The sequence below is a fragment of the Phocoena phocoena genome, chromosome 13, assembly GCF_963924675.1.
Source record: "Phocoena phocoena chromosome 13, mPhoPho1.1, whole genome shotgun sequence".
In the NCBI taxonomy this organism is placed as follows: Eukaryota; Metazoa; Chordata; class Mammalia; order Artiodactyla; family Phocoenidae; genus Phocoena; species Phocoena phocoena.
This window is the reverse complement of record NC_089231.1, coordinates 56,082,975-56,110,815: the sequence shown is the minus strand read 5'-3', so window position 1 is coordinate 56,110,815 and position 27,841 is coordinate 56,082,975. Positions and strand designations below refer to the sequence as shown.

The following is a 27,841-nucleotide window of genomic DNA, read 5'->3' as shown; positions in this document are numbered from 1 at the left end:
CCAGAATAATGATATATAACAGCAGCTATATTGGGCCTACATCTATCTCCTTATCAACTTTAATTTTTAATTGCAAGCAATGTTACAGCAAAAAAAATTTTAATTTAATAATGAAAGAAAAATCGCCCTGAATCCCACGTGAAAACAAACTTTAAAAATTAGTAATAAACACAGACATAGAAAACAAACTTGTGGTTACCAAAGGGGAAAGAGGGGGAGGGGGATAAATGAGGAGTTTGGGATTAAAACATACAAACTACTATACATAAAGTAGATAAACCACAAGGACCTATTGTATAGCACAGGGAACTGTATTCAATATCCTGTAATAACATATAATAGAAAATAATATGAAAAAGAATAGATATATATGTATAACTGAATCACTTTGCTGTACACCTGAACCTAACATAACATTGTAAATCAACTATATTTCAGTAAAATTTTTTTTTTAATTACTAAAAAAATAATTCCTTGTACGTGTATAGAAAGAGTAAGGAAGGACATACACTGAGCTGCTCTGGGTAGTTCTTTCAGGGGAGTGGAATTCTGGAGCAGGAATAAGGAGAGTGGAGACCCACTTTCTGCTTTGAGCACCTATGGATAGCTTGGCTTTTTGCAAGGAGCAATTTCTACTTTTATAATTTTAAAATGCATCTGGGACACAACATTATAAATCAACTATACTCCAATAAAATTTGTCAAATAGCAAAAATAAATAAATAAATAAAATATATTGGGAAATTTATTAATACAGTTGAATAGTTCTGAATTTAATATATCAAATATGAATACATTTAATAAACAGATTTATTACCTTAAGTATAAAGATATTGTATGCTAAGGCTTTTTTCATTTTGCAAAAATATTGACTTAATAAAGAGATATGTGTTCATAAAAAATAAAATAAAAAATGCATCTTGGAAAAAATCTGAAGAGTATAAAGTATGCAAAGATTTGTCTTTGGATATCAAGATTTAGATATGCGCACATATTTAATGTCTAAAATTTAAGTTTTGATCACTAAGTTATATCTCAACTAAATGAGATCACGATTAGATAAATAGATGATAGAAAGATTGATATAGTTATAGACATATAACCACTTGCTGTTACTAGAAAGTCCAAAAACAGAAAGATGGCACAGAAAAGAATTGGGTACAAAGGAAAAGTTTGCAAATTACACAGGGCAGAAGTCCGGGGCAGGGCAGTAGCAGCTCTACTCTCCTTCCCAGGCTGCCTTGGAAGATATGATTGAGGAAATTATTTCCTGGGCTGAAAAAATTATAATTGCTCTCTGATGTCATCAGATCTCAATGATTTCCCATCAAACGTTTTCTTTCCTAGACCCCACGGGGGAGTTTAGCAACCATGGGAGAGCATCTCTAGTATTTGCCCCTGTGTGTAGGGTGCCACATTGATCACAGTCCTACCCTATCTTATTACTGCCTGCGTGTTAGAACAGGACTAAACCCACACTTTTCGTTGTTCTCTTTCAGGATTTCCAATGAGCACTCCCCCAAACTCCAGATCCGGAGTCACAGTTACCTGAGGGCGGTCAGTGAGGTCTCCATCAACCGAAGCCTAGACAGCCTTGACCCTGCGGGCCTGCTCACATCACCAAAGTTCCGCTCCAGGAATGAGAGCTACATGCGAGCCATGAGCACCATCAGCCAGGTGAGCCCTGTGGCTGCATCTGTGAACTGTACCAGGGTTGGTGGAAAACAAGAGGGCATGACGTGAGGAGGGTGACACCCCCCAGAATGATGCTGAGGGGTCTGGCAGGAGGTCAGGTCTAAATGCTGCCTGGTTTGGCCACAGGGGGCTCCTGGTACCAACAGTCTACCAGCAGGGGAGGGGTCTTTGGCAGATGGATAAAGCACATCAGGGGAGTCCTTGGAAATTCCTTAGCAGTCAGTTGGCACCAACAAAGTAGTCATTAAGGAGTTGTTGGATGAGGCTTCAGTTGGAAAGATGTTTGAAGGATAGAAGGACAGGGTAGACATCATTGGCAAAACCAAGGCAGTGTCAAATCATAAAAGTATTAAGCAGGTAATCAAGACAGGGACCCAGGCACGGGAAATGAGATACGATCTATTTAACCCCAAGTGGATCCTAGGTGAATATTGCATCTTGGTTATAAGACACAAGCCCACTTCTAAGAACTGGTACCCAGAACTAGGGATGAAGACTCAGTAAAGGTGACTTAAGGTTTCATCCGAAATATTCAGCTAAAGTTTCTTGATGGCTCCCACTGATGGTCTCAGAGAATGTGGGGGAGGGTTAGGCTGCCCAAACCAAGGGAGGGTTGAACCTAGGACTCCTGGAGGGCCTGACCCTGCAGCTTTCAGGGGTCACCAGGCGAGCAGGAGGTGGCTCCAGGGCTTCCTCTGAGAGGACAAATGAAAAAAGGGTATTTTTTTGAAATAATGTTTAGGAGCTCTGAATTTTAATTTATGTCACAATTTTTAAAACTAAGCACCATACTATTAACTCAGCTCATATGCAGTGAGCAAAACACTGGGCCAGATTTTGCCAGCTAGTCAATGGTGATTAATGCCTAATTCCTGCTCCCCAAGTTTACAGTCTAATGGAGAGCATACAAAAAACGTAAAAGTGCTGTAAATAACAAACGTTATTTACTTGCACAAAAACACTCTGAGGTATGGGCTTCCCTGGAGGCACAGTGGTTAAGAATCCGCCTGCCAATGCAGGGGACACAGGTTCGATCCCTGGTCCAGGAAGATCCCACATGCTGTGAAGCAACTAAGCTCATACGCCACAACTACTGAAGCCAGTGAGCCACAACTCCTGAGCCCACATGCCACAACTCCTGAAGCCAGCGAGCCACAACTACTTAAGTCCTCGCACCTGGAGCCCGTGCTCTGCAACAAGAGAAGCCACCACAATGAGAAGGCCACGCGCAGCAACGAAGACCCAATGCAGCTAAAAATTAATTAATTAATTTAAAAAAAAAAAACACTCTGAGGTAGGTAGGGCAAGAATTAACCATAAGAGCTGCCTTTATTGGGTCAGGCACTGTGCCAACTGCTTCATATTTTCATAATATTAGTTCTTCTAAACACATTGTAAGATATATAAGTAACCAGAAATTAAATGGGACTTTCTTTGTGGTCAAAACTAGGAATATGCATTTTAACAAATATTCCAAGTGATTCTAATAAAGCAATACATTAATATTAACGTCGTATATATCTGAACTTTGAAAACGCTGGCCTAAAGCATATTCAAGGAATAACGAATTCTCAAGTGTAGTTAGAGCTCAGAATACTTATAGCAATGGGAAGTCTGTTCTGAATTTTGTCCTGGGGATATTTTTTGTACACGGCCTTCCATGCAGGGCCCAGGGGACTGGACTTTATGCATTAGGAATGGGACTGATTGAAAATTAATGAAAACTTCAGCTTTTAAGCAGGCAAAAGATATGATAAGAACTTTGGTGGAGGATAATTAATCTAGCAAAAAAAATGTAGGAAAGATTGGAGAGGATGAGAAAGAGGCTAGAGGCAGAGAAGCCAGTTTGAAAGACATTGTGATCACCAAGGTGAGCATTACTACTACTGCTGCTGCTGCTGCTGGTGGCGGTGGTGGTGGTGAGGATAGTGGTGGAGATGGTGGTGAGGTGATAATGATGGTGGTGGTAGAGTTGGTGGTAATGGTGGTGGTAGTGGTGATGGTGAAGGTGGTAACGCTGGTGGCGGTGATAGACTAAGCACTGAAGCATCTCTGATCTGTCGGAGCGAGACCCCGAAATAGGACCACTGCTCTCATTTTGGCCCTACCATCAAAATAGAGCTCCCTGCTCTAAATGAATTCTTGTAAAGCAAAGGCAGGGACCACAGCAAGGCTCCGAAAGCAGGGTAGGGCAGGAGTCAGGGAAAGCTGACGTACTGGATTCCAGGATTTGCCGACTGTACATTTCCTTACTTTAAAGTAATCTCCAAAGGGAATTCCCTGGCAGTCCAGTGGTTAGGACTCTGCACTTCCACTGCCAGGGCCCAGGGTTCAATCCCTGTTCAGGGAACTAAGATCCCCCATGCCGCACAGAGAAGCATGCAAAAATAAATGAATGAATGAATGAATGAATAAATGTAACCTCCAAGAGTACGCATACCTATTTGTGCTAGGTACTGCTGTCCAGTGATACCCACTATCCCAACTCTTAGGTAAATATTTGGCGCCTCACGTGGTGAAATTTGGACTTGCCTTGTTCTTACTTTTTTCACAGTAAACAATATAATATTTAAAACGTCTTTAAGCTTATCTTTATCCTGGACAGGTTCATGCTCACATAGCCTTCCAGAATTGCAAAATAGTCTACAAATCCCAGGTGTCATACCTGCAGAATACTCCGGTGGGTTTAGAATATTTCGTTGGAAAATGTTTATACACACTTACTGCTTTTATAATTTTACATGGTTAACACAGGAGAGCAGGTCACTTCCCCATCAGGACATGCATCTACACAGCTGCCTGCTTTTAGTCCCTACTCTGTAGATCTGACCTTCCTTGAGACAGTGTCACTTCCTGGTAACAACTTAGTAAAGTATCAAGAAATCACTGAAGAGGCATATGTGGGCCTTGATCCAGGGGTGGGTCAAGTCTGCAATTCAGTGGCGTGATCATTTCGCCTTAAGTAAAATACAGAAAGCAGAGCCATCCTAAATGGATTCCTAATGACACACCATTTTTCTAGTTCCATATTCAATTTTCAAGTAATAGAGTATCGTGAAGGATAATTTCAAACTTTCTATCGCAGTCCCAACGTTGTCATTATTCAAAGGGAATGGTTTCTTCTTCAAAGCAATCCTACCATACATACTCTAGGCTTTTCAAAAAGTAGCTGGTTTTTGTGATGTCGGATATATTCTCTCTTATAGATCTTCAGTAGCAGCTCTAGTAGTATAGAATTTAAGTAGATTATATCCTATTCTTCCTTAAAACCTGATATATTATTGACATATTATTCATCAAAGGCTCCTAGAAACATCAAAGTAAAATGTTGTAAGCCAAGAAATTGGTCTAGAATAACTAAATTGTTTGTTTCTGCCATTCATACCTTAACAGAAATGAAACATTCCTAAAAACAGACTGTGCTTGGATGATAGAGAAAAACTGAACACCTTTTTATATGTTTATAACCTTTCTATTTTTTTTTTTACTATATATACATCTAATAAAACAGGGGCTTTTAAAGTAAGACTTGAGAAGAAAGAATTATAGAAAGTCACATTTTAAAATATATTTGGTATAATAACTGTCATTTCCAAATTAGTTTAATTTACATCTCAATTTATTTCAAGTCCAAACCTCAAATATCTTCATCTGGAATCGTAAACTAGAAGCCCACAGACATATTTTGTCCAGTAACGTGTTGAGTTTCCACAACATTTTTTAATTTTTTCTTAAGAGGGACTCCATTATCTTTATTTATTTTCTAATAGTTTTTTGGCCACGTTGGGTGTTTGTTGCTGTGCTTGGGCTTTCTCTAGTTGCAGCGAGCAGGGGCTACTCTTCGTTGCGGTGCGCAGGCTTCTCATCGTGGTGGCTTTTCTTGTTGAGGAGCACGGGCTCTAGGAGAGCAGGCTTCAATAGTTGCAGCACGTGGGCTCAGTAGTTGCAGCACATGGGCCACAGGGTACGTGGACTTCAGTAGTTGTGGTTTGTGGGCTCTAGAGCGCAGGCTCAGTAGTTGTGGCGCATGGGCTTAGTTGCTTCACGGCAACTCCCGGACCAGGGATCGAACCCATGTCCCCTGCATTGGCAGGCAGACTCTTAACCATTGCACCACCAGGGAAGTCCCACATCATTTTCAAAACACAAATGTAATAGGCAGTTATCGTGCTCGGTGGTAATACCAGCAGTTTAGCTGTGATTTTTGACCTAGATCATCCCTTCACTTTATATATATCAAGAAGTGGAAACTCAAATAAATTAAGCATCTGTCAGCACCCAGCTAGTCAGTGACTGAACCTAGAAAACCCAGGTGTCCTGACTCCTAACTGGTAAGTTTCTCCAATGTCTGCTGGAATTGGGGTATGGGTGGCAATAATAATGCCAATAACAGTAGTGGTAATTATGAAAATGAGAATAATAGAATAGTTACCAAGTATTGCTTACCTGATATAAGCTATAAGCTTTGCATATTATCTCATTAGTTTCATAGCAACTATAAGAAAGATCATTTTTTTGATTTATCAAACTCAGTCTTAGAGAATTAGAGTAACTTGTCTCATTCTTCCCACTACACTATCTCACAAAATAATATCTAGTATTTATCAAATGCCTACCATGTGCCTTGAAATGTGCACTTGTATATTTCATTTTTTTATCCTTAAAGCATCCCTATGAGGTAGGTATTATTATACGCATTTTAAAGATTAGGAAAATGAGGCTCAGAGAATTCAAGCGAATTGCTCATGATATCATAGAAAGAGCATTAAACTACTCCTTCTTTCCATATAGAAAATAAATCCAAATAAATTTAAAATCTGAGCACTAACACAAAGTAACAAAAAAAAATTTTTAAATTAGGGGACTATGTGTACGATATTATGGTGAGAATTATAACTTTTAATAAAATAAGAATTATAGAAAACATAAAATAAACGATAGACATCTAATCTAACTAAAATTCAAATATTTCTGTGCAGCAGAAGACATCTTAAAGTTAAAATTGATGGAAATATTTAAACACATCAAGAAAAAAACATCTGAAGGAAAAGGGATACAGCTAGAATTCTAAATGCAAGCATGCTCTCCCTTAACAGTGGAGGTGGGGTACAGACATTTCCAGTTGCCTAAAGTGTTTCTACCAATTAGTATGAAAAGATAAACAACCTAAAGTAATGTGGGGCAAAGCTTATGAAATAGCAAATCAAAAGGGAAAAAAGTACCAAGTCCAATAAATATAGGAAAAGATGTTCATATACACTAGTAGGCTGGTGAAGATAAGCTGAAATAGCACATCACTCTTGACCTATCAGGCAGCAAAAACAGCTAATACCCAGTACTGGTGACCATGTTGAGAAATGAGCTCTGACTTCCTTGCTATTGGGGATGAATTGCTACAATTGTTTTTGAAAGTAACGTGGTAAAATCTACAAAAGGTAAAATAATCTTTTGGCAAGGGAATCCCACCTGTGTAACTTTATAATACAGAAATGAAAGTACCAGAATATAAAGATAAACAAACAAGGAAGTTGGTCATAGCATGGCCTCCAAGGACATACTTGAATCATCATCCGCAAAGCAGTGGTTAAATAAATTATGGTCCAATCATACTATACAATATCATGGAGGTGGTGGCTTAGTGTCTGAATCTCCCTGAGTCTCTGTATAAAAGCAGACAGAGCAACTAGATAGAAAAACTAAAAATTCACGGACAACATTTACAACAAAATCAGACGACAAGATACTCCGTGAACCCAAAATGTAAGTAGATAGGAACAAACCACCAGTAGCCATAAGCCTGTGTTGCATCCACATCTGTGCTGGAGAACACAGAGGAAAACAATGACTTTCTTGATGGATATGAGTAAAGCAGAAGGAAACCAGCATCAGGTAGTTTGGAGGGGTGGGGTATGTATTTGAGAATAGCAGCTGAAACTGGGAAGGATTTGCCTTCTCTAAGAGCAGGTAAATTCGAGGGGCCTGCAGTAAAATCAGGAGAGGTTGGGGAAATCTGAGCCTATGTATACACTGGAAACCAACCAACCAGTTTTTCCTTCAAGAAGAGGGCCCAGTTCTCAGAAGAAACAGTTGGGAATAGAATCAAATACAAGCAAGATAGAGATAATAGCAAAGAAGAAAAGAGAAGGTTCAGGTAAAAGTTGGGGGAAGGAACAAGAGAATCAGGAAATCTTGGAAAGCAACATGATGCTAAAACAATAGAAGAGGAAGCCCTGTGGAAAATTCAGGGGGAAAATCCTGAATGTATCACCCTCTCAAGGTCAGAAAAACTAATTTTACTGAGAAATGAAGAACAAAAAGATATCCACTTTAAATCACAGTCAAAGTCACTATAATAAAGAAAAGAGAATAAGGAGCAGAATAACATTCCTACAGAAATGAAAGCATGACAGAAAGACACACCCACAAAATAGATCGAAACTGTAACACACTCTTTCAAAATAAGCTAAAAAACATTAAGAAAATGACATAAGGGCTTCCCTGGTGGCGCAGTGGTTGAGAGTCCGCCTGCCGATGCAGGGGACATGGGTTCGTGCCCCGGTCCGGGAAGATCCCACATGCCGCGGCAGCGGCTGGGCCCGTGAGCCATGGCCGCTGAGCCTGCGCGTCTGGAGCCCGTGCTCCACAACGGGAGAGGCCACAGCAGTGAGAGGCCCGCGTATCGCAAAAAAAAAAAAAAAAAAAAAAAAAAAAAAAGAAAATGACATAAGACATGGGAGGAAAAGATATATCTGAATTTTCAAAAACTTAAAAATGATGCCACAGAACTCAGGAAAGAATTAGAAGTAAAAGAAAAATCATTTCAGAAATGAAGATTAGACTGAGGGAATAGAGGAGCAAGTGAATGAGACATTTTATACACTGAGAAAACTAGAACCTGAAAAGGAGGAAGAGTTTTTAAATCAAGAAAAAAAAAGAAGAGTTAAAAAGGATTCAAGAGAAATTGATAAATATGGAAGATAGGCAAAGATTGACCATAGAGATAATAGAAGTCCCTGAAGAAGATAATCAAATCAAAGGACCAGAACAAATAATAAAACATTAAAGAAAACATCCCTGAAATAAAAAGATTCAAAAGAATATACCATGTACCTGAGAAACTGACCCAAAACAATAAATACCAAGACATAGTCTCGTAAAATTACAGGATTTTGAAGAATTAAAAAAAAAAACCACCACCACCCCCCACTTTGGACTTCTAGACAAAAAAAGCAAGTGACTTAAGAAAGAACAAAAATTAAATTATCATCAGACTCTATAATAACAGTAGTTTATGCCAAAATAAAATTGAGTAATATGTTATTGTAGCCAAGGGGGAAAATGTGAACCAAATATTTTATATCCAAAAAAACTGACTTTCAAATATAAAAAGCATGGGCACACTATTAAAAGCATGGAGGAATGCAGGGAATACCGTTTCCGTGAGCCCATCCCGAGGCATCTACCAGACAGTGAGCTTTAGACAACCCAAAAGACCAAATGTAAGAACTAGTGGCAAATAGATGCATGACTTTACTTCTGGACTCTCCATTCTGTTCCATTGGTCTGTATGTCTGTCCTATGTCAGTGCCAAACTGTTTTGATTATTGTAGCTTTGTAGTTAGTTTTGAGATCAGGAAGTATAAGACCTCCAGTTTGGTTTTGGAAATTATGATGTATCACTGTATTTTTCTTCATGTTTCTTGTTCTTGGATTCCAACAATGAACACTAGGAGTTTCAGAAAGAAAAGAGAAAACAGAAGGAAGGCAATTACTAATGAAATAATGGTCCCAGAACTGAAAGACATGAATCTGCAGGTTGAGAGGGCCCACACAGTACCCAGCAAAATGGATGGAGAAAGATCCACACAGAGAATGCCATGGTGAAACATTAGATCATTTAGTACCTAAAAGGGATGGGGCAAACCAGCTCACGTGGAAAGGCTCAGGAATGAGAAAGGCATCCACTTGCTCAATCATAGCACACATGGAGGCTAAGAGACAGGAGCAAAGCCTGGAAACATCTGAAGGAAAAGGGATACAGCTAGAATTCTAAATGCAAGCATGCTCTCCCTTAACAGTGGAGGTGGGGTACAGACATTTCCATCAATGTGAGGTGGCGCCTTCCCAAGAAAGCACTGGAAGATGTGCTCCACCAAAAGGAGGGAATAAAATTAGGAAGAGGGAACAGGGGCTCCACCACAGGCTAGATAATAAAGGGCACCCCTGGGATGATGGGGAAGGGAGATCCCAGGACAGCAGTGGGCTTGGCAGCCATAGACTGCAGTAGGATAGGAGGCTCCAAGAGGGATGCTTCAAGGGCAGGAAGGAAACCAAGAGGTCTATGAACATATCAAGAGATTCACATAAGCATGCGTTCTGCAATATGGATGCAAACACCATAAAATCCAACTGGAAGAATTGAAAATGGTTGCCTCTGGGGAGGGAGAATTGGGGGGTGGGCTGGGTGGGGCAGGGGTCTACTCTTTGTCTTTAGAAGCCATCTAGAACTATTTGACCTATATTTGTGTCTAAGTTGGATGAAGGATCATCTTTTTATATGAAAAAAGTAGTGGCAAGCATTAAATATATAGTTATTTGTAACACTAAGACTAATGAGAGCTACAGTGGGAGAGAACGTGTAAGTTATATGCTCTGATAATGTCAATCTAGCACAACTATTTTTAAATGAGGGAATAATAGAGACAGCAGATGCAAAAAAAAAAAAGAATTGTGAACTGTTTTCAGTAATGGTTGGGCAGGTGGTATTAGTATGCTATTCTGAGGCTGTTGTGTACGTATTGTGGAAGAAAGCAAATGAATCACTGTAGTATATCCCAATTCCATCATCTTCTGTGTCCTTGAAAACGAGGATTTTTAATATGCGATAAAGGTATATGTATAAACATAACATAGAAGAAGCTACATAAAAACACTGCAGTGTGAATTTGAATTCGATGTATTCATAACCTAGTTCTCTGTCCACTGAAAGGCCTAGGAAGATTGACCAACCCTGTAGCAATGACAGTGAAGCTTCCTGGTACCCAAACTGTGTTCTTGTGATACAATTTACCACTAAAAGAAAAAAGACTTTGTGGAAAAATACTAATTTCAGGACTGGGCAGGAAAGATGCAAGATAAGTTTTGAATAACTTGTCACACCAGATACAAAGGAAGTTATCAAAGACCACTGGTCTCATGTCAAAAGGACCCAGGAGCCAACCTAAGAGGTTCCCACTGGCCACAGATGGGACAGATGAGTTAAATAAGAATGAAAATAGAAGTGGATTTAAAACCATCAAATACTTTTAAATCTGAGTCCATTTTTATACTTTTAAAAATTAACTGGTCATGTTTGGTAGATACAAGAGAACAAATTTATTATCTTAAAAATTAGTAAATAGGGACTTCCCTGGTGGTCCAGTGGTTAAGAATCTGCCTTCCAATGCAGGGGATGCAGGTTCGATCCCTGATCGGGAAACTAAGATCCTATATGCTGCAGGACAACTAGAGGGCCCACACACCGCAACAAAGAGCCCACACTGCAACTAAGACCTGACACGGCCAAATAAATAAATAAATATATATATTTTTTTAACTAGTAAATAAAAGGGAAAAGATCAAACATCTGCTGTTACTGTGTGAACTGAACCTACTAACCAACTAATATGAGAGGAAGCATTTCTTTATTTAAAAAAAATTCCAACTAGTGACTGTAAAAGTTGGTACAACCAAGAATATCACCATTTTGCAACCCCCAATGAACTAATGGATCTAGGCACTGAGCATCAATGACTCCCAACAGCATAAAAAGAGAGATAACCAGACATAATGTGCTTCCTGATGAGAGAGCCCGTGACACATGACCTCTAGTCTTGCCAAAGAGATTGAACCTGAGTCCGATCAAGCCTCTGGATCCAACTTTCAAATTTCAGGAAACACAAAGGACAGTGGAACATGCTAAATCTTCCGTGTGCAGGAAATCAGCAAATCCAGACTCTGGGAAACTTTCCAGGTCAAACGCCCCAGGTGCTTCAATAGATAAATTGTAATATTTGTTAAAAACGGGTGGAGGGAGGCCTGAATATAAAAAGTGAATTAAAAGATATAAATTTTTCAAATGGGTAAGACCGAACTGTAGAGTCTAGGGATGCACACTTAGGTAAAAAAAACATAAATGCAAAGCAGTGCTTGCAATAAAACTCAGAGTAGTAATTACTTTTGGAGGGAGGGTGGGGGCTGTGGGTAGGATGGGGTCTATGGAGGGGCTTCTAGGTGCCTGAGAAAATTCTGTTCCCCGATCTGAGTACTAGGTACAAGGGTGTTGCCTTTATTATAATTCACAAGCTATGCATTTATTTTGCATGGTTTTCTGTATCTGTATATAATAAAAACAAAAAGTTAAAAGAGAATGAAGGGGCTTCCCTGGTGGCGCAGTGGTTAAGAATCCGCCTGACAATGCAAGGGACACGGGTTCAAGCCCTGCTCGGGGAAGATCCCACTTGCCGCAGAGCAACTAAGCCCGTGCACCACAACTACTGAGCCTGCGCTCTAGAGCCCGCGAGACACAACTACTAAAGCCCGTGCGCCTAGAGCCCACACTCAACCAAAGAAGCCACTGCAATAAGAAGCCCGTGCACCCCAATGAAGAGTAGCCCCCGCTCAACACAACTAAAGAAAGGCTGCGCACAGCAACGCAGACCCAACACAGCCAAAAATAAAGAAATATATAAATAAAATTTTTTTAAAAAGAGAATAAAGAAGGAGAATCCTATTAAGAATATAAGTATAAAATAGAAGTTTAAGTGGAAAAAAACAGGTTGCAGAGTTATTCAATATATTTACTTTATGATTCATTTTTTATGAAAAATAGGGTAGGGGGCACTAATACCCTCTGAAAGGTAATCATCCAGGTTTAATTGTTGTTACCTTGATAGGGATAGATACTTTACTATCTCTTTGGGATATTTGATTAATAGGGGAAAATCTATTAATAATAATAAATATATATATAGTTTGTTTTACTTTTTACTTTGAAATCATTCCAAACTGACAAAAGAGTCCCATGTGAAATACAAAGACCTCCTGTACATCATTGACCCAGATTCATACTCATTATTAAAATTTTGCCTCATTTGCTCACTTTCTCTATATTTGACAATTAGTTGCAAACATCATGTCCCTTTACCTCTAAATGCGCCTCCAACTATCTCCTAAAAACAAGTATATATTATATATATATAATTTTTAAATATGGACATATATAATTATTAGCCTTGAAAATGTGCAGGGATTTTATATCAAATTAGATAAAGTATATGAAAACACTACTTTAAACTGTAAAGAATTATTATTAAGAAATGTATGTCTCTTTTTCACTTGATATGCCTTAAGGTAATTGAAGTTTAAAGAAATTAGCCATTATTGGATTGCATCTTCCTATAACATAAAATTGCCATCCTTTTCAGTATACACTCAAGCTTAATTATAGTTTAATCTGTTAAATTTTCAATTACTCATGAATTTGATATTAAGGAAATTTGACATACGAAGTTCTGGAAGGTAGCAGAACTTTGAAGAATGCTGCCACACCTCTATCCCATCAGCTTGCAAAGTGAGAAACTGACAGAAGCACCTGGTCTGGATTTTTTTTCTTTTTTTAAGGTGGTGCTCAAATCCAATGTAAATTATATACAGGGGAATATAATAATAAAAACTGATGCTTCGAAAAGGGAAGACCTCATTTGGAAGAATTTTAAAACACATTTATAAACAATTTGTGGACCATATCAGCTTTTATAGAGAAGAGTGAAACCTTCTTTAAATAGTATGTAGATAGTTTGAAAATCTCAGTAGTGCCTTTCAAGATTTTCACATCTGGGTTTGGTCTATTTTTGTGCATGATGTGGGTATCTTGCCAGAAAATACAGGGCCTGTTTTTATACTTTGCAGTAAATTAAGTTTCAGTCGATGCAAATTATTTGACGAGCTAGTCACTTCCAAAGGCACAATAAAAATACTAGTTTCTGAAACGTTTGTGCTAAAATTACAGCCCCATTGAAATATACGAACTCTGACCGCAGGCCTATAAAATTGGCCCCTAGGTTTGCATTTATAAATAAGGAAGAATTAGCACCTTGGCGTGCCCTGATGTAAGATTTCCCTACGCCACGCTTCCCTGCATTCTAAAAACAAAGTTCTTTTTCTTTAGAATTTAATTGACTATTTGGGATCTTAAACTAGATACCATTCTACTATAGTCTGTCAGGTAGAGGAAATACAATGCGCTGAAGTTTACTGTAAGCGGACGGGGCGTTCTTCTGGGGGATGCAGTTTGGAGATGCTCCGAGGGCGAGGTGGCTTCTCCCCCGGAACAGCGCGGTGTTACGGTCCCCGTCTCGCCCGCAGGTGAGCGAGATGGAGGTGAACGGGCAGTTCGAGTCGGTGTGCGAGTCGGTGTTCAGCGAGCTGGAGTCACAGGCAGTGGAGGCCCTGGACCTGCCGATGCCCGGCTGCTTCCGCATGCGGAGCCACAGCTACGTGCGCGCCATCGAGAAGGGCTGCTCGCAGGACGACGAGTGCGTGTCGCTGAGGTCTTCCTCCCCACCGCGTACCACCACCACCGTGAGGACCATCCAGAGCAGCACGGGTGAGTGGGCAGAGCTGGCCCCGCGCCCGGGGGGCGGCACGACTGCCCCCAGACACTGCACGTGGTCCCCTCGCTGTTATCACACGGTCACCCTTCACCAAACCCCACCCACAGCCCTCGAGGCAGCGCGTCTGCTTCCCTGCTCGCCTCTATCCCCAGCCTCCACCGGCCACATCCACGCACACCCTTCTTCCTCCATCTCCATCTCTGGTATCAACAGAGGAGACTGCAACTGTGGGACCAAGAGGGATGGCACAGGGGGAAGATCTTCCCAAAACACCCACACAACATCCTAGGACCGCACACTCATCCCACCCAACTCCTACTCTCCATCATCAGGCCCTGACTTTTAGGGGTGTGACCCCTCCAGGAATCAGACACCCTGACTGTTGAGCGTCACAGAGTTGGAAAGCTTTTTAAATTCCAAGATATCCACAAAATGACTCTCCCAAAAGACCTGAAGTACCACTGTGAGAAAATAAGAAACGGATGATGCAGTAATATTGATTGCACACTTTATGAGTTTTCTTTCCTTATAACAGAAGGCAGATTTATTTCATCATTTTAAAACCTCCTAACTATATGCATACAGAACCTCCTTTTCCCTCTAAACTAATTCAGGTTTATGCTGCTACACTGTCTTTTGATCTGATTTTAGTCAGAGAGGCACGGAAGAGCTTAACTGGTTTCCATGACACTGGACCTACACAGGAACATAGTCATGGATTGTGTGTGACAGTGTACATGTGTTTTTTGGGTTTTGGGGTACTTTTTTAAAAATAACATTTGGGTCCAAGAAGAAAATCCCCTCCATAGTTAACTAGTCTTAACTTTGATGGAATTCAGCATTACTCCAATAAAGACTAATTCTACAAAAAGATCATCAAACCAAGAGTCAAGATAAATAATGACGAATTAATTAGAAGGAAGAGTCTTGCTAGACTATTGTATTATTCAGTTTTTGTTCTAGGTGCCTCAAATGTAATTATCGTTCAGCCTAGAACGTCTGCAGGCTTGAGAATTAATAGGTTCTCAAACCTGAATTAAAATCCTACTAACTAGAAAGACGGGGTTGAGATAGAATTTGCAAATAACCATTAGAGGTGAAACAACAGGCATTCCTTCTGGACCAATGCAAATTGGGATCTCAGGATTAGGGGAAAGATGCTTCTAGACGTTACCCTGGCTCAGCAGCCCCTCCAGAGCGCAGCAGCTCTGGCCCTGGCTGGCTGTCTCCCACCAGAGATGGTGGGTGTGCATTCCTGCTCACTAGGAAATTTCGCAAGAACAGCCCAGACGAGGTTAATAAGTTAAATAAGGTTGATTCAGAAAATGAACACATTTTTTAATTCATTCATGGGCATATTTATGTGTGTTTACATTTGTGCACTAAGTGTGGCTTGAAGGTCTGCCTGCGCCTCTAGCTTCCTCACTGTGTCTTTGGTGTTTCCTTGTTTCCCTGACCCTACTTCCAGCTCCCCCTCAGTCCTCTTCCGTGTCTGCTCCGTTCTCTGTATAGCGGCCTCATCACCCGCCAGCTACTCTTCTGTGCTGTAGTTAGTCCTTAAACATGCAAAATGCAGATCCTTGCCCAGAAGGGCCGAGGGAAGGAAAAGGGCTACTGGCTCACCTCCACCTCCACCACCCCTGCAGGGAGCAGTGTTGGGGGTAAAGTGACAAGGACTCCAGGATGGCTGTTTTCAGATCAACTAAGAGGCGTTTGTGTTTCGTCCTTTAAGAGACAATTTACTTACTCTTTGTACTGTGCTTTTCACCCCAAATGCGCTATTCTGACCTTCCTAAGACCCTTCCCAGCTGCTCTGGGGGTTTGCAGAGTCCAAACAATAAAAATCCAGGTAAAATCCAGGTTGCCAGTTACATCGGAATTTCAGATCAATGGTGAATACTTCTGTAGTGTAAGTATATCCCAAATATTGCATGGGACCTACTTATACGACAGAATTATCTGTAGTGTCTGCAGTGTTTGCTAAATCTGACAAGCCTATCAGAGAAGGAAGTGAGCAAGGCCTGGGAGGGCGTCCTGTGCTGTTCCATTTAGAATGTAAATTAAGGGATTTCCCTGGTGGCGCAGTGCTTAAGAATCTGCCTGCCAATGCAGGGGACAGGGGTTCCATCCCTGGTCAGGAAAGATCCCACATGCTGCAGAGCAACTAAGCCCGTGTGCCACAACTACTGAGCCTGCGCTCTAGAGCCCTAGAGCCACAACTACTGAGCCTACGTGCCACAACTGCTGAAACTCACGCACCTAGAGCCCACGCTCCGCGACAAGAGAAGCCACCGCAATGAGAAGCCCATGCACCGCAACGAAGAGTAGCCCCCGCTCGCCACAGCTTGAGAAAGCCCACGTGCAGCAATGAAGACCCAACACAGCCAAAAAAATAAAATAGAATAGAATGTAAGTTCAGTTGGAGGGGCTTTAGCCAGTGGCCCTATGTGGGAGAACAGCCAAATAATAAAAGAAATAAATGAAAACACCACGGAGGTGACAGCAACTGCTCCATCTTGGGCTCCACATGCCTTGTCCTATGTCCTGGACCCCATCCACCTGCAGCCGTCTAGATGGGAAGGCTCCAGGCTTGGCTACAGCTGCAGGGGTTTAGGGTCAGGAAGATGTCACAGGGAACGGTGAAGCATGAAGTATCAGATTTTTGTACAGGGCAGCCGGTGACCTCACCCTTCATCATCCAAGTCAACATTATGATATATCATTTTTACAGTCGGGGAAAAGTAAGCAAACAATTTAAGGGCTAAATATTACAGGAGTTTCTAAGTAAGTCCTTTAGAATTCTAATATCACTTTTCACAATTTCTCTACGCCATGAATTGGTTCTTTTTAAAAAGTCGCTTTAGGATATAATAAGATTCTGTGCCCTTCATTCCACTGCTCTCATAATTCCTGGGCTTCCTCCTTACCCCTCTTCCTTCTCTCTCTCTCTCACACACACACACAATTTTCCCTTTCTCTGTCATGTGATGTCAGTACCATCATATTTTCTTCTACTGGTTTCCTTCCAGTAGAAGTTTCCTTCCTACTTTCTCATAGGACCTACTAATTTTTGAAAGCCTGCGCTCATCTGTGTTAATCAGGAACTGACTTTGCTCTAATTTTAACCATTTCCCCATGTACACAGGTCAAATTTACAACCGTGTTGGGACAGGAGGTAGATTTCTCCTTTGCTCATTATTCTTGGGACATTTACAACAGATTCCATTTGTCTTAAACTTCCCTTTCCCTGAAAGACAATGCTTCCTTTTTGTCAAATGCAGTTAATAGCTATACCTTTTCTCCCCAGGGACAGTCCACATTCTGAGTCTTTGATTTTTGTGTCAGCCCGTTTTGAATTGTTCAAATTTTCAACAAAATGGACACTTAAACTTTTCTCCTCCAGCCTTGTCCATTCTTTATATGAGCAAAATGACACCACCGACAAAGGTCCACAACAGTGCCTGCTGCCACGTGGGAGAATCAGGAAGATGGGCTTGGCTCTAGATGGCCCTAAGGAGCCCCTAGTAAAATGATCAAGGATTAACGGAGCCTTGGGGACCAACTAGGAGCTGAGTTAGGGAGTGATTTATAGTTATGCTTCTTTTGGTTTATTGACTTTTCGGTTTATCTAACTATGATACAGTCCTATGTTATCTCAGTATATCATCTGCTTCAAGCACGCAGATAATCTCTCCATCTAATAGATTCAACAAGTTTTTATATAATCATTGTACCTGGGACTATTTGGTGAGGATTACAGCTACCGTAGGAAAGTAAAAATTTTAAGAGGGCAGTTAGCCTTATGACTGTGGGAAAACAAGCACCCTTACCTCAATCGTCTGAATATTTTAGGTGAAAGTAGAACTTGGTGCTAGAAACAGACCCAGACCTCCACTTCAGAGTACTGGATTCGACTGGCCTCCTTGTGGAATATACAAATGCAATTGTACGCGTTTAAGGATGAGGTTTCTTTTTACTTCCGACACTAAGCATCCAGGATCTATCAAAGGCATTACCACATTGCAGCTAGACAGACTTCAATATGGTGACATCAAAAAATATATATATATATATATGGTGACATCAGGGGCCTGGATAAGCAAAAATAGTGTATCAACATCAGTGGATCTACTCATACAGATACACAGACACACACGTGGTCAGCAGAGACAAAATGCATCGTTTGTAGTTGTTACCCAGCAAGTAGTAGGCAGGAGGGTCAGTGGGTGTGGACAGAGGGAGATTTTTAAAATAAGCACGTATTGCTTTTCATGATTTTAAAAGCCAATATAATATTTGAATTAAAATAATACTCTTTGACAGAAATAGGCAGACTATCATGATATATGCTTCTCTGGTCTTTTAAGAAGTTTTCGCTTTGAAACTACAAGTCTTTAAAGGAAGCTTTATGTAGCAATAATATAATATTTATAAAGAGTAAGTATATGCCACCCTGTTGCTCCTGAAGTTTGGCCTGTGTGCTATATTCTTCTATTAGGGGAAGCTCTTAGAAATGGATGGGGTTGAACTGGTCTCCTGTTCTCGATGGAGCCCCCAGGAAGGGCAGCGAGGGCCCAGGACAGAGCGTCACCCTGGCGAGCAGCCAGGGCCCTCCAGCAGGGAGTCAACACACTTTGCCCTCTTGAGTGTGGCTTGGGGCCGCGGTGATCACAGCATGTTTTCCAGTTTGATTTTTCTAACAAGAGAGATCACATTTTTCTTTAAATAGAGACACGCTCTTCCATAATCTTAACCTCACACACTTTCCCAGCTCCAGATACAGAAGCAGTTACCTTTTTGAGCACCTGAGGTCGGGGCTAACATCCCAGGAGTTCTCACAGGTTTGGGTCATCACACCCAGGCAGCCATCCCATCTAGAAGACCACACCAAACCTACCTCCCAGCATCCTACACTCCAATCCCATACAGCCTGCTTCCCCCCCACCCCCAGCAACAGCAACAAACCCTAAACACACAAGATCTTAAGCAGAATAACGTGAAGGTAGTAATTTACATTTATAACACATGCTAGGCATTCAATAATGGAGGAAAAAAAGGTAAGAGAAGATGCAGAAAAAATACTTGTTTTACTCCGATATAATTGACATATTACATCGTGTAAGTTTAAGTAACTGTGATTTAAAAACTCCCAACAAACAAAAGTCCAGGACCAGAGGGATTCACAGGCGAATTCTATCAAACATTTACAGAGGAGTTAACACCTATCCTTCTGAAACTATTCCAGAAAATTGCAGAGGAAGGAACACCCCCAAGCTCATTCTATGAGGTCACCATCACCCGGATGCTAAAACTGGACAGATACCACACTGTGTAAGTTTAAGTTGTAGAATGAGTTGATCTGATTCACTCATATGATTAGCACCACAGTGTCAGCTGACACGTCCATCACAGCACATAATTATCACCTCTTTCCTGTGGTGAGAACACTTAAGACCTAGTCTCTCAGCGACTTTGAATGTAATACAGTATTGTTGACTATGATCACGGTTCTGTGCATTCGATCTCCAGAACTTATTCATCTTCTAAACGGAAGTTTGTTCTTTTGACCACTGTCTTCCCCTTTGCCCCATCCTCCCGCCCCTAGTAAACACCACTCTACTCTCTGTTTCTAAGAGTGCAGCTTTTAGAGACTCCACATATAAGTGAGATTATGCAGTATTTCTCTTTCTCTGACTTATTTCACTTAACATAATGCCCTCAGGGTCCACCCATGTTGTCACAAATGGCAGGGTTTCCTCCTTTTTGTGGCTGAATAAATGTTCCATTGTGTATCTATATACCACATCTTCATCCATCCATCCCTCCATGCACACTTATGTTGTTTCCATATCTTGGCTATCATGAATAATGCTGCAGTAATTAGCCAAAAAAAAAAAAAAATACTTAAGTACCTCACAAACTCCATACTCAACAACTGTTTGGGGACTTTCCTGGTGGTCCAGTGGTAAAGAATCCGCCTTCCAATGCAGGGGACGTTGGTTCGATCTCTGATCAGGGAACTAAGATCCCACATGCCGCGAGGCAACAAAGCCCACATGCCACAACTACTGAGCCCTCGCACCACAACTAGGGAGAAGCCCACGTGCCTCAGCTAAGACCCAATGCAGCCGAAAATAAATAAATAAAAAATAACTAATTAAAAAGTTTGGATAATCAAGGTGACTTTCCCAGGGAAATAGCGTTGCTGTTAAAATAAGTTGAATGATAAAATATTAGCAATAGAAACTTCTATATCATCCAGTCCAGGGGTCTGAAACTACAGCCTATGAGCCAGATCTAACCTGCTGCCTATTTTTGTAAAAAAAATTTTATGGGCACAAAATCACATCCATTTGCTGACACGTTGTCTGTGGCTGAGTAGTTGCTCCAGAGACCGTATGGTACAGAAAGCCAAAGATGTTTACGCTCTGGCCCTTTACCGAAAGAGGCTGCCACCCCCGATCTAATCCACAAACGCATTTTAAGGTAGGAAAACTAAGGGCCAAAGTGGTAGGCTTCTAGCTGGAGGCAAAGTCAGAATAAAACCCCAGGTGAGCCATAGCCCTTTGCTTGTTTGAGCCTCAGCTCTACAAATTCATGGAGAATCCTTAGAGTTCAGAGGAAGCTCACTTCTTTCTAACAGGCGTAAAGTTAATTAACAGGTTGTTTTTATAAAGCAATGAGGGAAAAGTTCAGAAGTCCAAAGGACAGACAGCAATTTTTTTAAACAAAGAAACTTTCCTTTCTATTCAAGATAAGAACAAGTAATAAATTTCAGATCTTGCCTGGACTGGTTCCTTGTCCCTCTGCTTATGAGGCTCCCTTCCTTGAATTTCTCCAAACATCCAAGTAGAATTGTGGAGATGTCCACTTCCTCCCATCTTAGAAGGCCTAGACCAAAAAAAAAAAAAAAAAAAGGCAAGATTTGTAGTACAACTTATGCCTCTTGTGAGGCAACTGCTCTGTTTTTTATATCTGAGAAAACTGACAGTGATGACTTTTGGAAGAATTTTGGTTATAATGTTTCTTCTTTGGGGCCCTTAAGGTGACATTCTTCTGCACTCTAAGTAGAAATATTATGAAGTCATAAAATGCAAAAGTCCTGTCGACACTGAGGAAGGCACAGGGTCTGAAGAGTGTCTTCTGCTTTCATCTCCTCCAGTGGTTTTGCTGCATATAAAACACCTCTCGGGGGTGTGGAGAAAAGGGAACCCTCCGACACTGTTGGTGGGAAGGTAAATTGGTGTAGCCAGTATGGAGAACAGTATGGAGGTTCCTCAAAAAACTAAAAATAGAGTTGCCATATGATCCTGCAATCCCACCCCTGGGCATATACCCAGACAAAACTATAAATAAAAAAGATGCATGTACCCCTATGTTCATAGCAGCACTATTCACAATAGCCAAGACATGGAAACAACCTAAATGTCCATAGACAGAGGAATGGATAAAACAGACGTAGTAGATATATATATACAATGGAATACTACTCAGCCATAAATAAAGAATGAAATAATGCCATTTGCAGCAACATGGAATGAGTTAGAGATTATCATAATAAGCGACATAAGTCAGACCGAGAAAGACAACTACCATATGATATCACTTACATGTGGAATCTAAAATATGACACAAATGAACTTACATAAGAAACAGAAACAGACGTAGAGAACAGTCTTGTGGTTGCCGAGGGGGCCAGAGGGGGTCGGGGGAAGGATGAATTGGGAGTTTGGGATTAGCAGATGCAAACCATCGTATGTGGAATGGATGAACAAGGTCCTACTGCAGAGCACAGGGAACTATATTCAATATCCTGTAATAAACCATAATGGAAAAGAATATGAATATATATATATATGAATCACTTTGCTGTACAGTAGAAATTAACACATTGTTAAATCAACTATAGTTGAATAAAATAAATTTTTTAAAAAATCGCCTCTCATATAACTGATTCACTTTGTTATAAAGCAGAAACTAACACACCATTGTAAAGCAATTATACTCCAATAAAAACGTTAAAAAAAAAAAAAAATCGCCTCTCAGGACCAAAGTGCCAAACCTGGAGGTATCATGCACCGTAGACAGCCCTCAAATCTGCCTTTGCCCATGGGAGAGGTTGTCACAGGGCCAATAGTGATGGGGCCCCAGGGTCTTCCGGCCTTTAGCGTTGTTGTGAGGTTCAAATGAGATCATTAATAAGGAAGCACTATGTAAATTACACATCAGAATGCCTCTACCTTGGGTTTAATTTTAATCTCTCAATCTCGCTTAGTTTAATAATAATGATAATGGCTAATCTTGGAGCGCGTACACCTTGACGCGCATTATGAACCAGTTGCATAGATTATCTTGTGTAATCCTCACAAATACTCCATGACATGTATGGGATGTGATATCATCGTTTTCATCATGCAGGAAAAAATATTAAGGCTTAGCGAGTGTAAACAGCTGGACCAAGCTAGTGACAGAACAGGCTCTTAAATTCTCTTTACTCATCAATAAATGCTTAGTAAAGTATAGTATACCCTGAACTAATTTATTACAAATCTGTCTACAGAATGAGAGGCCCAGGAACTCTTTTCTTTCATTTTTCTTCCCACAAATATTCATTTAGTTCCTGCCATGTTTGAAACCTGTGTTTTCCATTAAAATTTCTGAAAATCCCTCTTTAAAAGAAACTGTTTTGATCACATATTAGTGACATGGTTTTTCATGCTGGTTTGTCTAACCCTGGGATATCTGTTTAAAGTGAAATTAAAGATTAAAAAAGAAAGAGAAATGACAATGAATAAAAAAAAAGCCTCAAAGAAGAAAATACTCTTTGGGTTTAAAATTTCATATTATACTTGGTCATTTTGACATGAAGGTGGATTTAAAAGATCAAATATCCAACCCTTGATCTAGTTATAGTGCTGTCAGATAGCACTGAGTGGAAAAAAGAATTTTTACCAATTCACATGTAAAGTAAGCAGGTGGTAAAGTCTGTGTTGTGGCTGATGAAATCATCAGAGGTCTCTACCTTGCACTAAGTAAAAAAATACTATAATTTAATCCTGATCTGGCTGGTCTCTTGGCTGGGTTGAGCATTCATAACCCAGTTACCAAGGTCAATCAGAAAACACAAATTAGAAAATCAGACTTCTTTCCTGTGAATATGGGAAATTTCTCCAAAAAATTAATGACATGACAACACAGAACCTAAAAATCCGCTTTTTTCTCTTTCTGATACCTCCGTAGACACTGTTTTGTAATGGAATATGTGAACATATTTAAAAGCCTTCAGTAAGTCCAACATTGTCTGATCCAATTAGCATTGAACTTTAACAAATATAGTAGAATAATAGTAACTAAAAACCATATGTGTGATTAATGCTAGCACTTGGACAACCCTACACAGCTCCAGCTAGTAAATAAATCCAAGAGCCGAGCTTTTGTATTTCTCTCTGTTCCTCTTGCCATTGACTTTCTGTCAAGCATACAGGGTAACCCTTTACTGCTGCCAAGTGTCCTTACTTAAAAAAGAGAGAAGACCAAGATGAATAGTACCATGATTTTACTATATTAGCAATTATATAAGAAATAGTCTTATATTTATCGTAATGAGAAAGCAATGATCATGTCACTATTAACACTGAAAGTTTTCTTTGCCATCTGCTGGTGTCCTACTGACATGTAAATTCCACCAGCATGCAAGATAACTTTTCCTTTTTTACCCTTTTCTTTTTATTGCCATTTTTTTAACTGAAGTATAGTTGATTTACAATGTTGTGTTAATTTCTGCAGTACAGCAAAGAGACTCAGTTATACACATGTACACATTTTTTCATATTCTTTTCCATGATGGTTTATCACAGGGTATTGAATATAGTTCCCTGTGCTATGCAGTAGGACCTTGCTATTTACCCATTCTTTTTTTTTTTTTCTTTTTATTTAATAGTTTGCTTCTACCAACCCCAAACTCCCACTCCATCCCTCCCCCTCCTCTCCCCCTTGGCAACCTCAAGTCTGTTCTCTATGTCTGTGAGTCTGTTTCTGTTTCATAGATAAGTTCACTTGTGCCATATTTTAGATTCCACATATAAGTGATATCATATGGTATTTGTCTTTCTCTTTCTGACTTATTTCACTTAGTATTATAATCTCTAGTTGTATCCATGTTGCGGCTCTTTTTTACACTTTTCTATTAATTATCAGTATTACTGAGAATACTCATAACTTCTAATTTAACTTGCAGAAGAAAATAACTAGTCTAAATTATCTCTAAAAAATACAAAAAACTGTCAAAATTTAATTAGTGTTTATCCCTACAATATTTTTTCAGTTTTATGGTTTCAAGGGGATACGTAATATTATTAAAATTAACTTTGCTGAACCACTTTTATACTTTACAGGTATATCCCTGACAAAGAATATCAGATCTGATGAAATCAAAAGCTCACTCTGAATTTCTGAGTAGGATTACCGTCCTTTGCCTCTTAAAATCCAAACTTGAATTGCTTTTGCATCTGATATCCTTATCCCATTACATACTTTCCCCCACAATTAAATTATATAATTTAAGAAAATCAGTGAGTCTATGTCATCCACTGCTTTGCCTCCAAAATATCTTATTCTCTTCCAAAATGTTGATGACGGCCAGAGAATTATGACGAGATATGAAATGTTGGCTTTTATCATTTTCAAGGAACTTCTTTCCATCATCTTTAATTTTAACTTTTTGTTTAGAAATAATTATGTATTTACAGGAAATTACAAAGATAGTACAGAAGTCACTTATACCCCTCAGTCTACCCCAATGGTTACATCGTAGATAACAATACAATATCAAAACCAGGAAACTGACTTTGGCGCAATGTATATGGGTAGTTATCACAAGTGCAGATTCTCACAACTACCACTGCACTCGAGATACAGAACCATACCATCACGACAAAGATCTACTCTTGTCCACATTTTACCACTAACCTCCCTACAAGTCCCTTTGCCTTCTCTCATTTATAATATAATTATCTTAAATATTTTCTCTACATACATTGAGAGCCACATCACACAACGTTATACTTTTTGCTTCAAACGTCAAATATAACGTACAAAATATCGGAGGCGAGAGGAAGTCTATTGTATTTACCCATATTTTTTTGCCAAATTGCCAAGTTTGGGAAATTTTCAGCCATTATTTCGATGACCACTTTTTCATCCCCACCCTCCTTCTCCCATCCTTCTGGGACTCCTGTGACCCAGGAGCCACGACTTCTTCAATGCGTGGTTTGAGCAGAGTTTCCTTCGAAGAGGACATGCGTGGGCTGGCACTATCCTTTTTAAATCTCTATTAAACGACTTCTTCTGCCTGGCAAACATCGAAACAATTCTTTCCACACAGAGATGCCCCACCTAACGTGACCCAACTTTCACACAGGGGCGACCACCCAAAATTACATTTCACTCTGCACCCTGTGCTCAGTGCCGTATCACTGTCAGAGTCCAGTATCCTCCTTCCCAGTCCTGTCTCACCATTCTGCAAACTATGGGATAAATTGTACACTCTTTAAAAATACTCAACTACGCAAAGCAAACACTCAACAATCTTGACTGAGAAAAAGGTGAAGACAAAAAACTCTCAAGGACAGCATATCCATTGTCCTTCAAACCATCTAGGATGACTTTAGTGGCATTTGTCACAGTGGCATTTTAATAAAGCACAGCGTGTCTTAAAAAGTAGTGCAAACCAGACATTCTCTGTTTATTTAGCCTTTGGAATTGCCATGTTTGCTTAAGTCAGATGGCAGCTACATCAATATCTTTTCCAGTTTTATTGACAGCACATTTACTGTATCCCATTAAATAAAAAGAATGTTTAAAGAAGCTTTCTTTTCAGAATTCCCTGGCTGTCCGGTGGTTAGGTCTCCATGCTCTTACTGCCGAGGGCCCAGGTTCAATCCCTGTTTGGGGAACTAAGATCCCACAAGCCGTGTAGCACAGCCAAAAAAAATAAAATAAAATAAAGTTAACAAAAAAGAAACTTTCTTTTCATTTAAAAATTAGTTACCTGATACAGCCACTATGGAAAACAGTATGGAGTATCATCAAAAAATTAAAAACATAACTACCATATGATCTAGCAATTCCATTTCTGTGTATTTTTCCAAAGAAAATAAAAACACTAATTCAAAAAGATGTATGCTGGGACTTCCCTGGTGGTGCAGTGGTTAAGAATCTGCCTCCAATGCAGGGGACACAGGTTCGAGCCCTGGTCCAGGAAGATCCCACATGCCGCGGAGCAACTAAACCCATGCACCACAACTACTGAGCCTGTGCTCTGGATCCTGTGAGCCACAACTACTGAGCCCACATGCCACAACCACCGAAGCCTGCACACCTAGAGCCCAAGCTCTGCAACAAGAGAAGCCACTGCAATGAGAAGACTGCACACTGCAATGAAGAGTAGGCCCTGCTCATCACAACTAGAGAAAGCCCTGCGCAGCAACGAAGACCCAACGCGGCCAAAAATAAACAAAAATAAAATAAATTAAAAAACAAACAAACAAAAAGATATATGCACACCTGTGTTCATTGCAGCACTATTTACAACAGCCAAAATATGGAAGCACAGTGTCCATCAACAGATAAATGGATAAAGGAGATATGCTGTACACACGTGTAATGGAATATTAGCCATAAAAAGGAATGAAATCTTGCAATTTGCAACAACAAGGATGGATCTAGAGGGTATTATGCTTAGTGAAATGTCAGGCAGAGAAAGACAAATACTGTATGATTTCACTTATATGTGGAATCTAGAAAGCAAATTAACAAACAGAACAATGCTCCCAGATACAGAGAACAAAGAGATGGCTGCCAAAGGGAAGTGGAGTGAGGGGATGAGTGAAATAAGTGAGGGAGATTGAGGCACAAACTTCCAGTTATAAAATAAATAAGTCACAGGATGTAATGTACAACATAGGAGATATAGTCAATATTGTAGTAACTTTACATGGTGACAATTGGTAACTAGACTTGTGATGACCATTTCGTAATATATAAAAATATCAAATCACTATGTTGTACACCTGAAACTAATATAATCTTGTAAGTCAATTATACTTCAATTAAAATTTTTCTTCTTTTGTCACTAAGGTAATAAAAAGTTCAAAATAAGAAAATTTTAAATAATAAAATCAAAATGAGTTACCTAAAATATAAATAGCTGTCTATCAGAAAAAAAAGAAAACCACATTCCACAAGTCCTTAGTACTTTAATTGCTTAAATCAAAAGAATGCAAGCTTCTAACTTGGGCCTTCGGCAGTCTTGAGGTCTCTACTAGTCTTATATGGTCTTGTTAGTACCTTGTGACCCAAACTATAGGCTAAAAAGTTTAAATACCACTTAATTTATCGCTTTGCACCTGTTCAACAATTAGCCTTCAAAACACAAAGCTACAGTTCTCACATACAGGATTTTCCCCATGAATATTTGTTGATAGTTGATTGAT

The 27,841-nt window shown here is 39.8% G+C and overlaps 1 protein-coding gene across 12 annotated transcripts in view; it reads left to right on the top strand.

Annotated features, from left to right (window-relative positions):
- Positions 1 to 27,841, top strand: part of DLGAP1 (DLG associated protein 1) — a 323,485-nt gene that overhangs the window by 145,614 nt on the left and 150,030 nt on the right. For all 12 annotated transcript variants that reach the window (XM_065889911.1, XM_065889909.1, XM_065889920.1 and 9 more), the window contains 2 exons: positions 1,500 to 1,677; positions 14,101 to 14,341. In XM_065889911.1, coding sequence (XP_065745983.1) covers positions 1,500 to 1,677; positions 14,101 to 14,341 — 419 coding nt within the window. The remainder of the gene's footprint in view (positions 1 to 1,499; positions 1,678 to 14,100; positions 14,342 to 27,841) is intronic.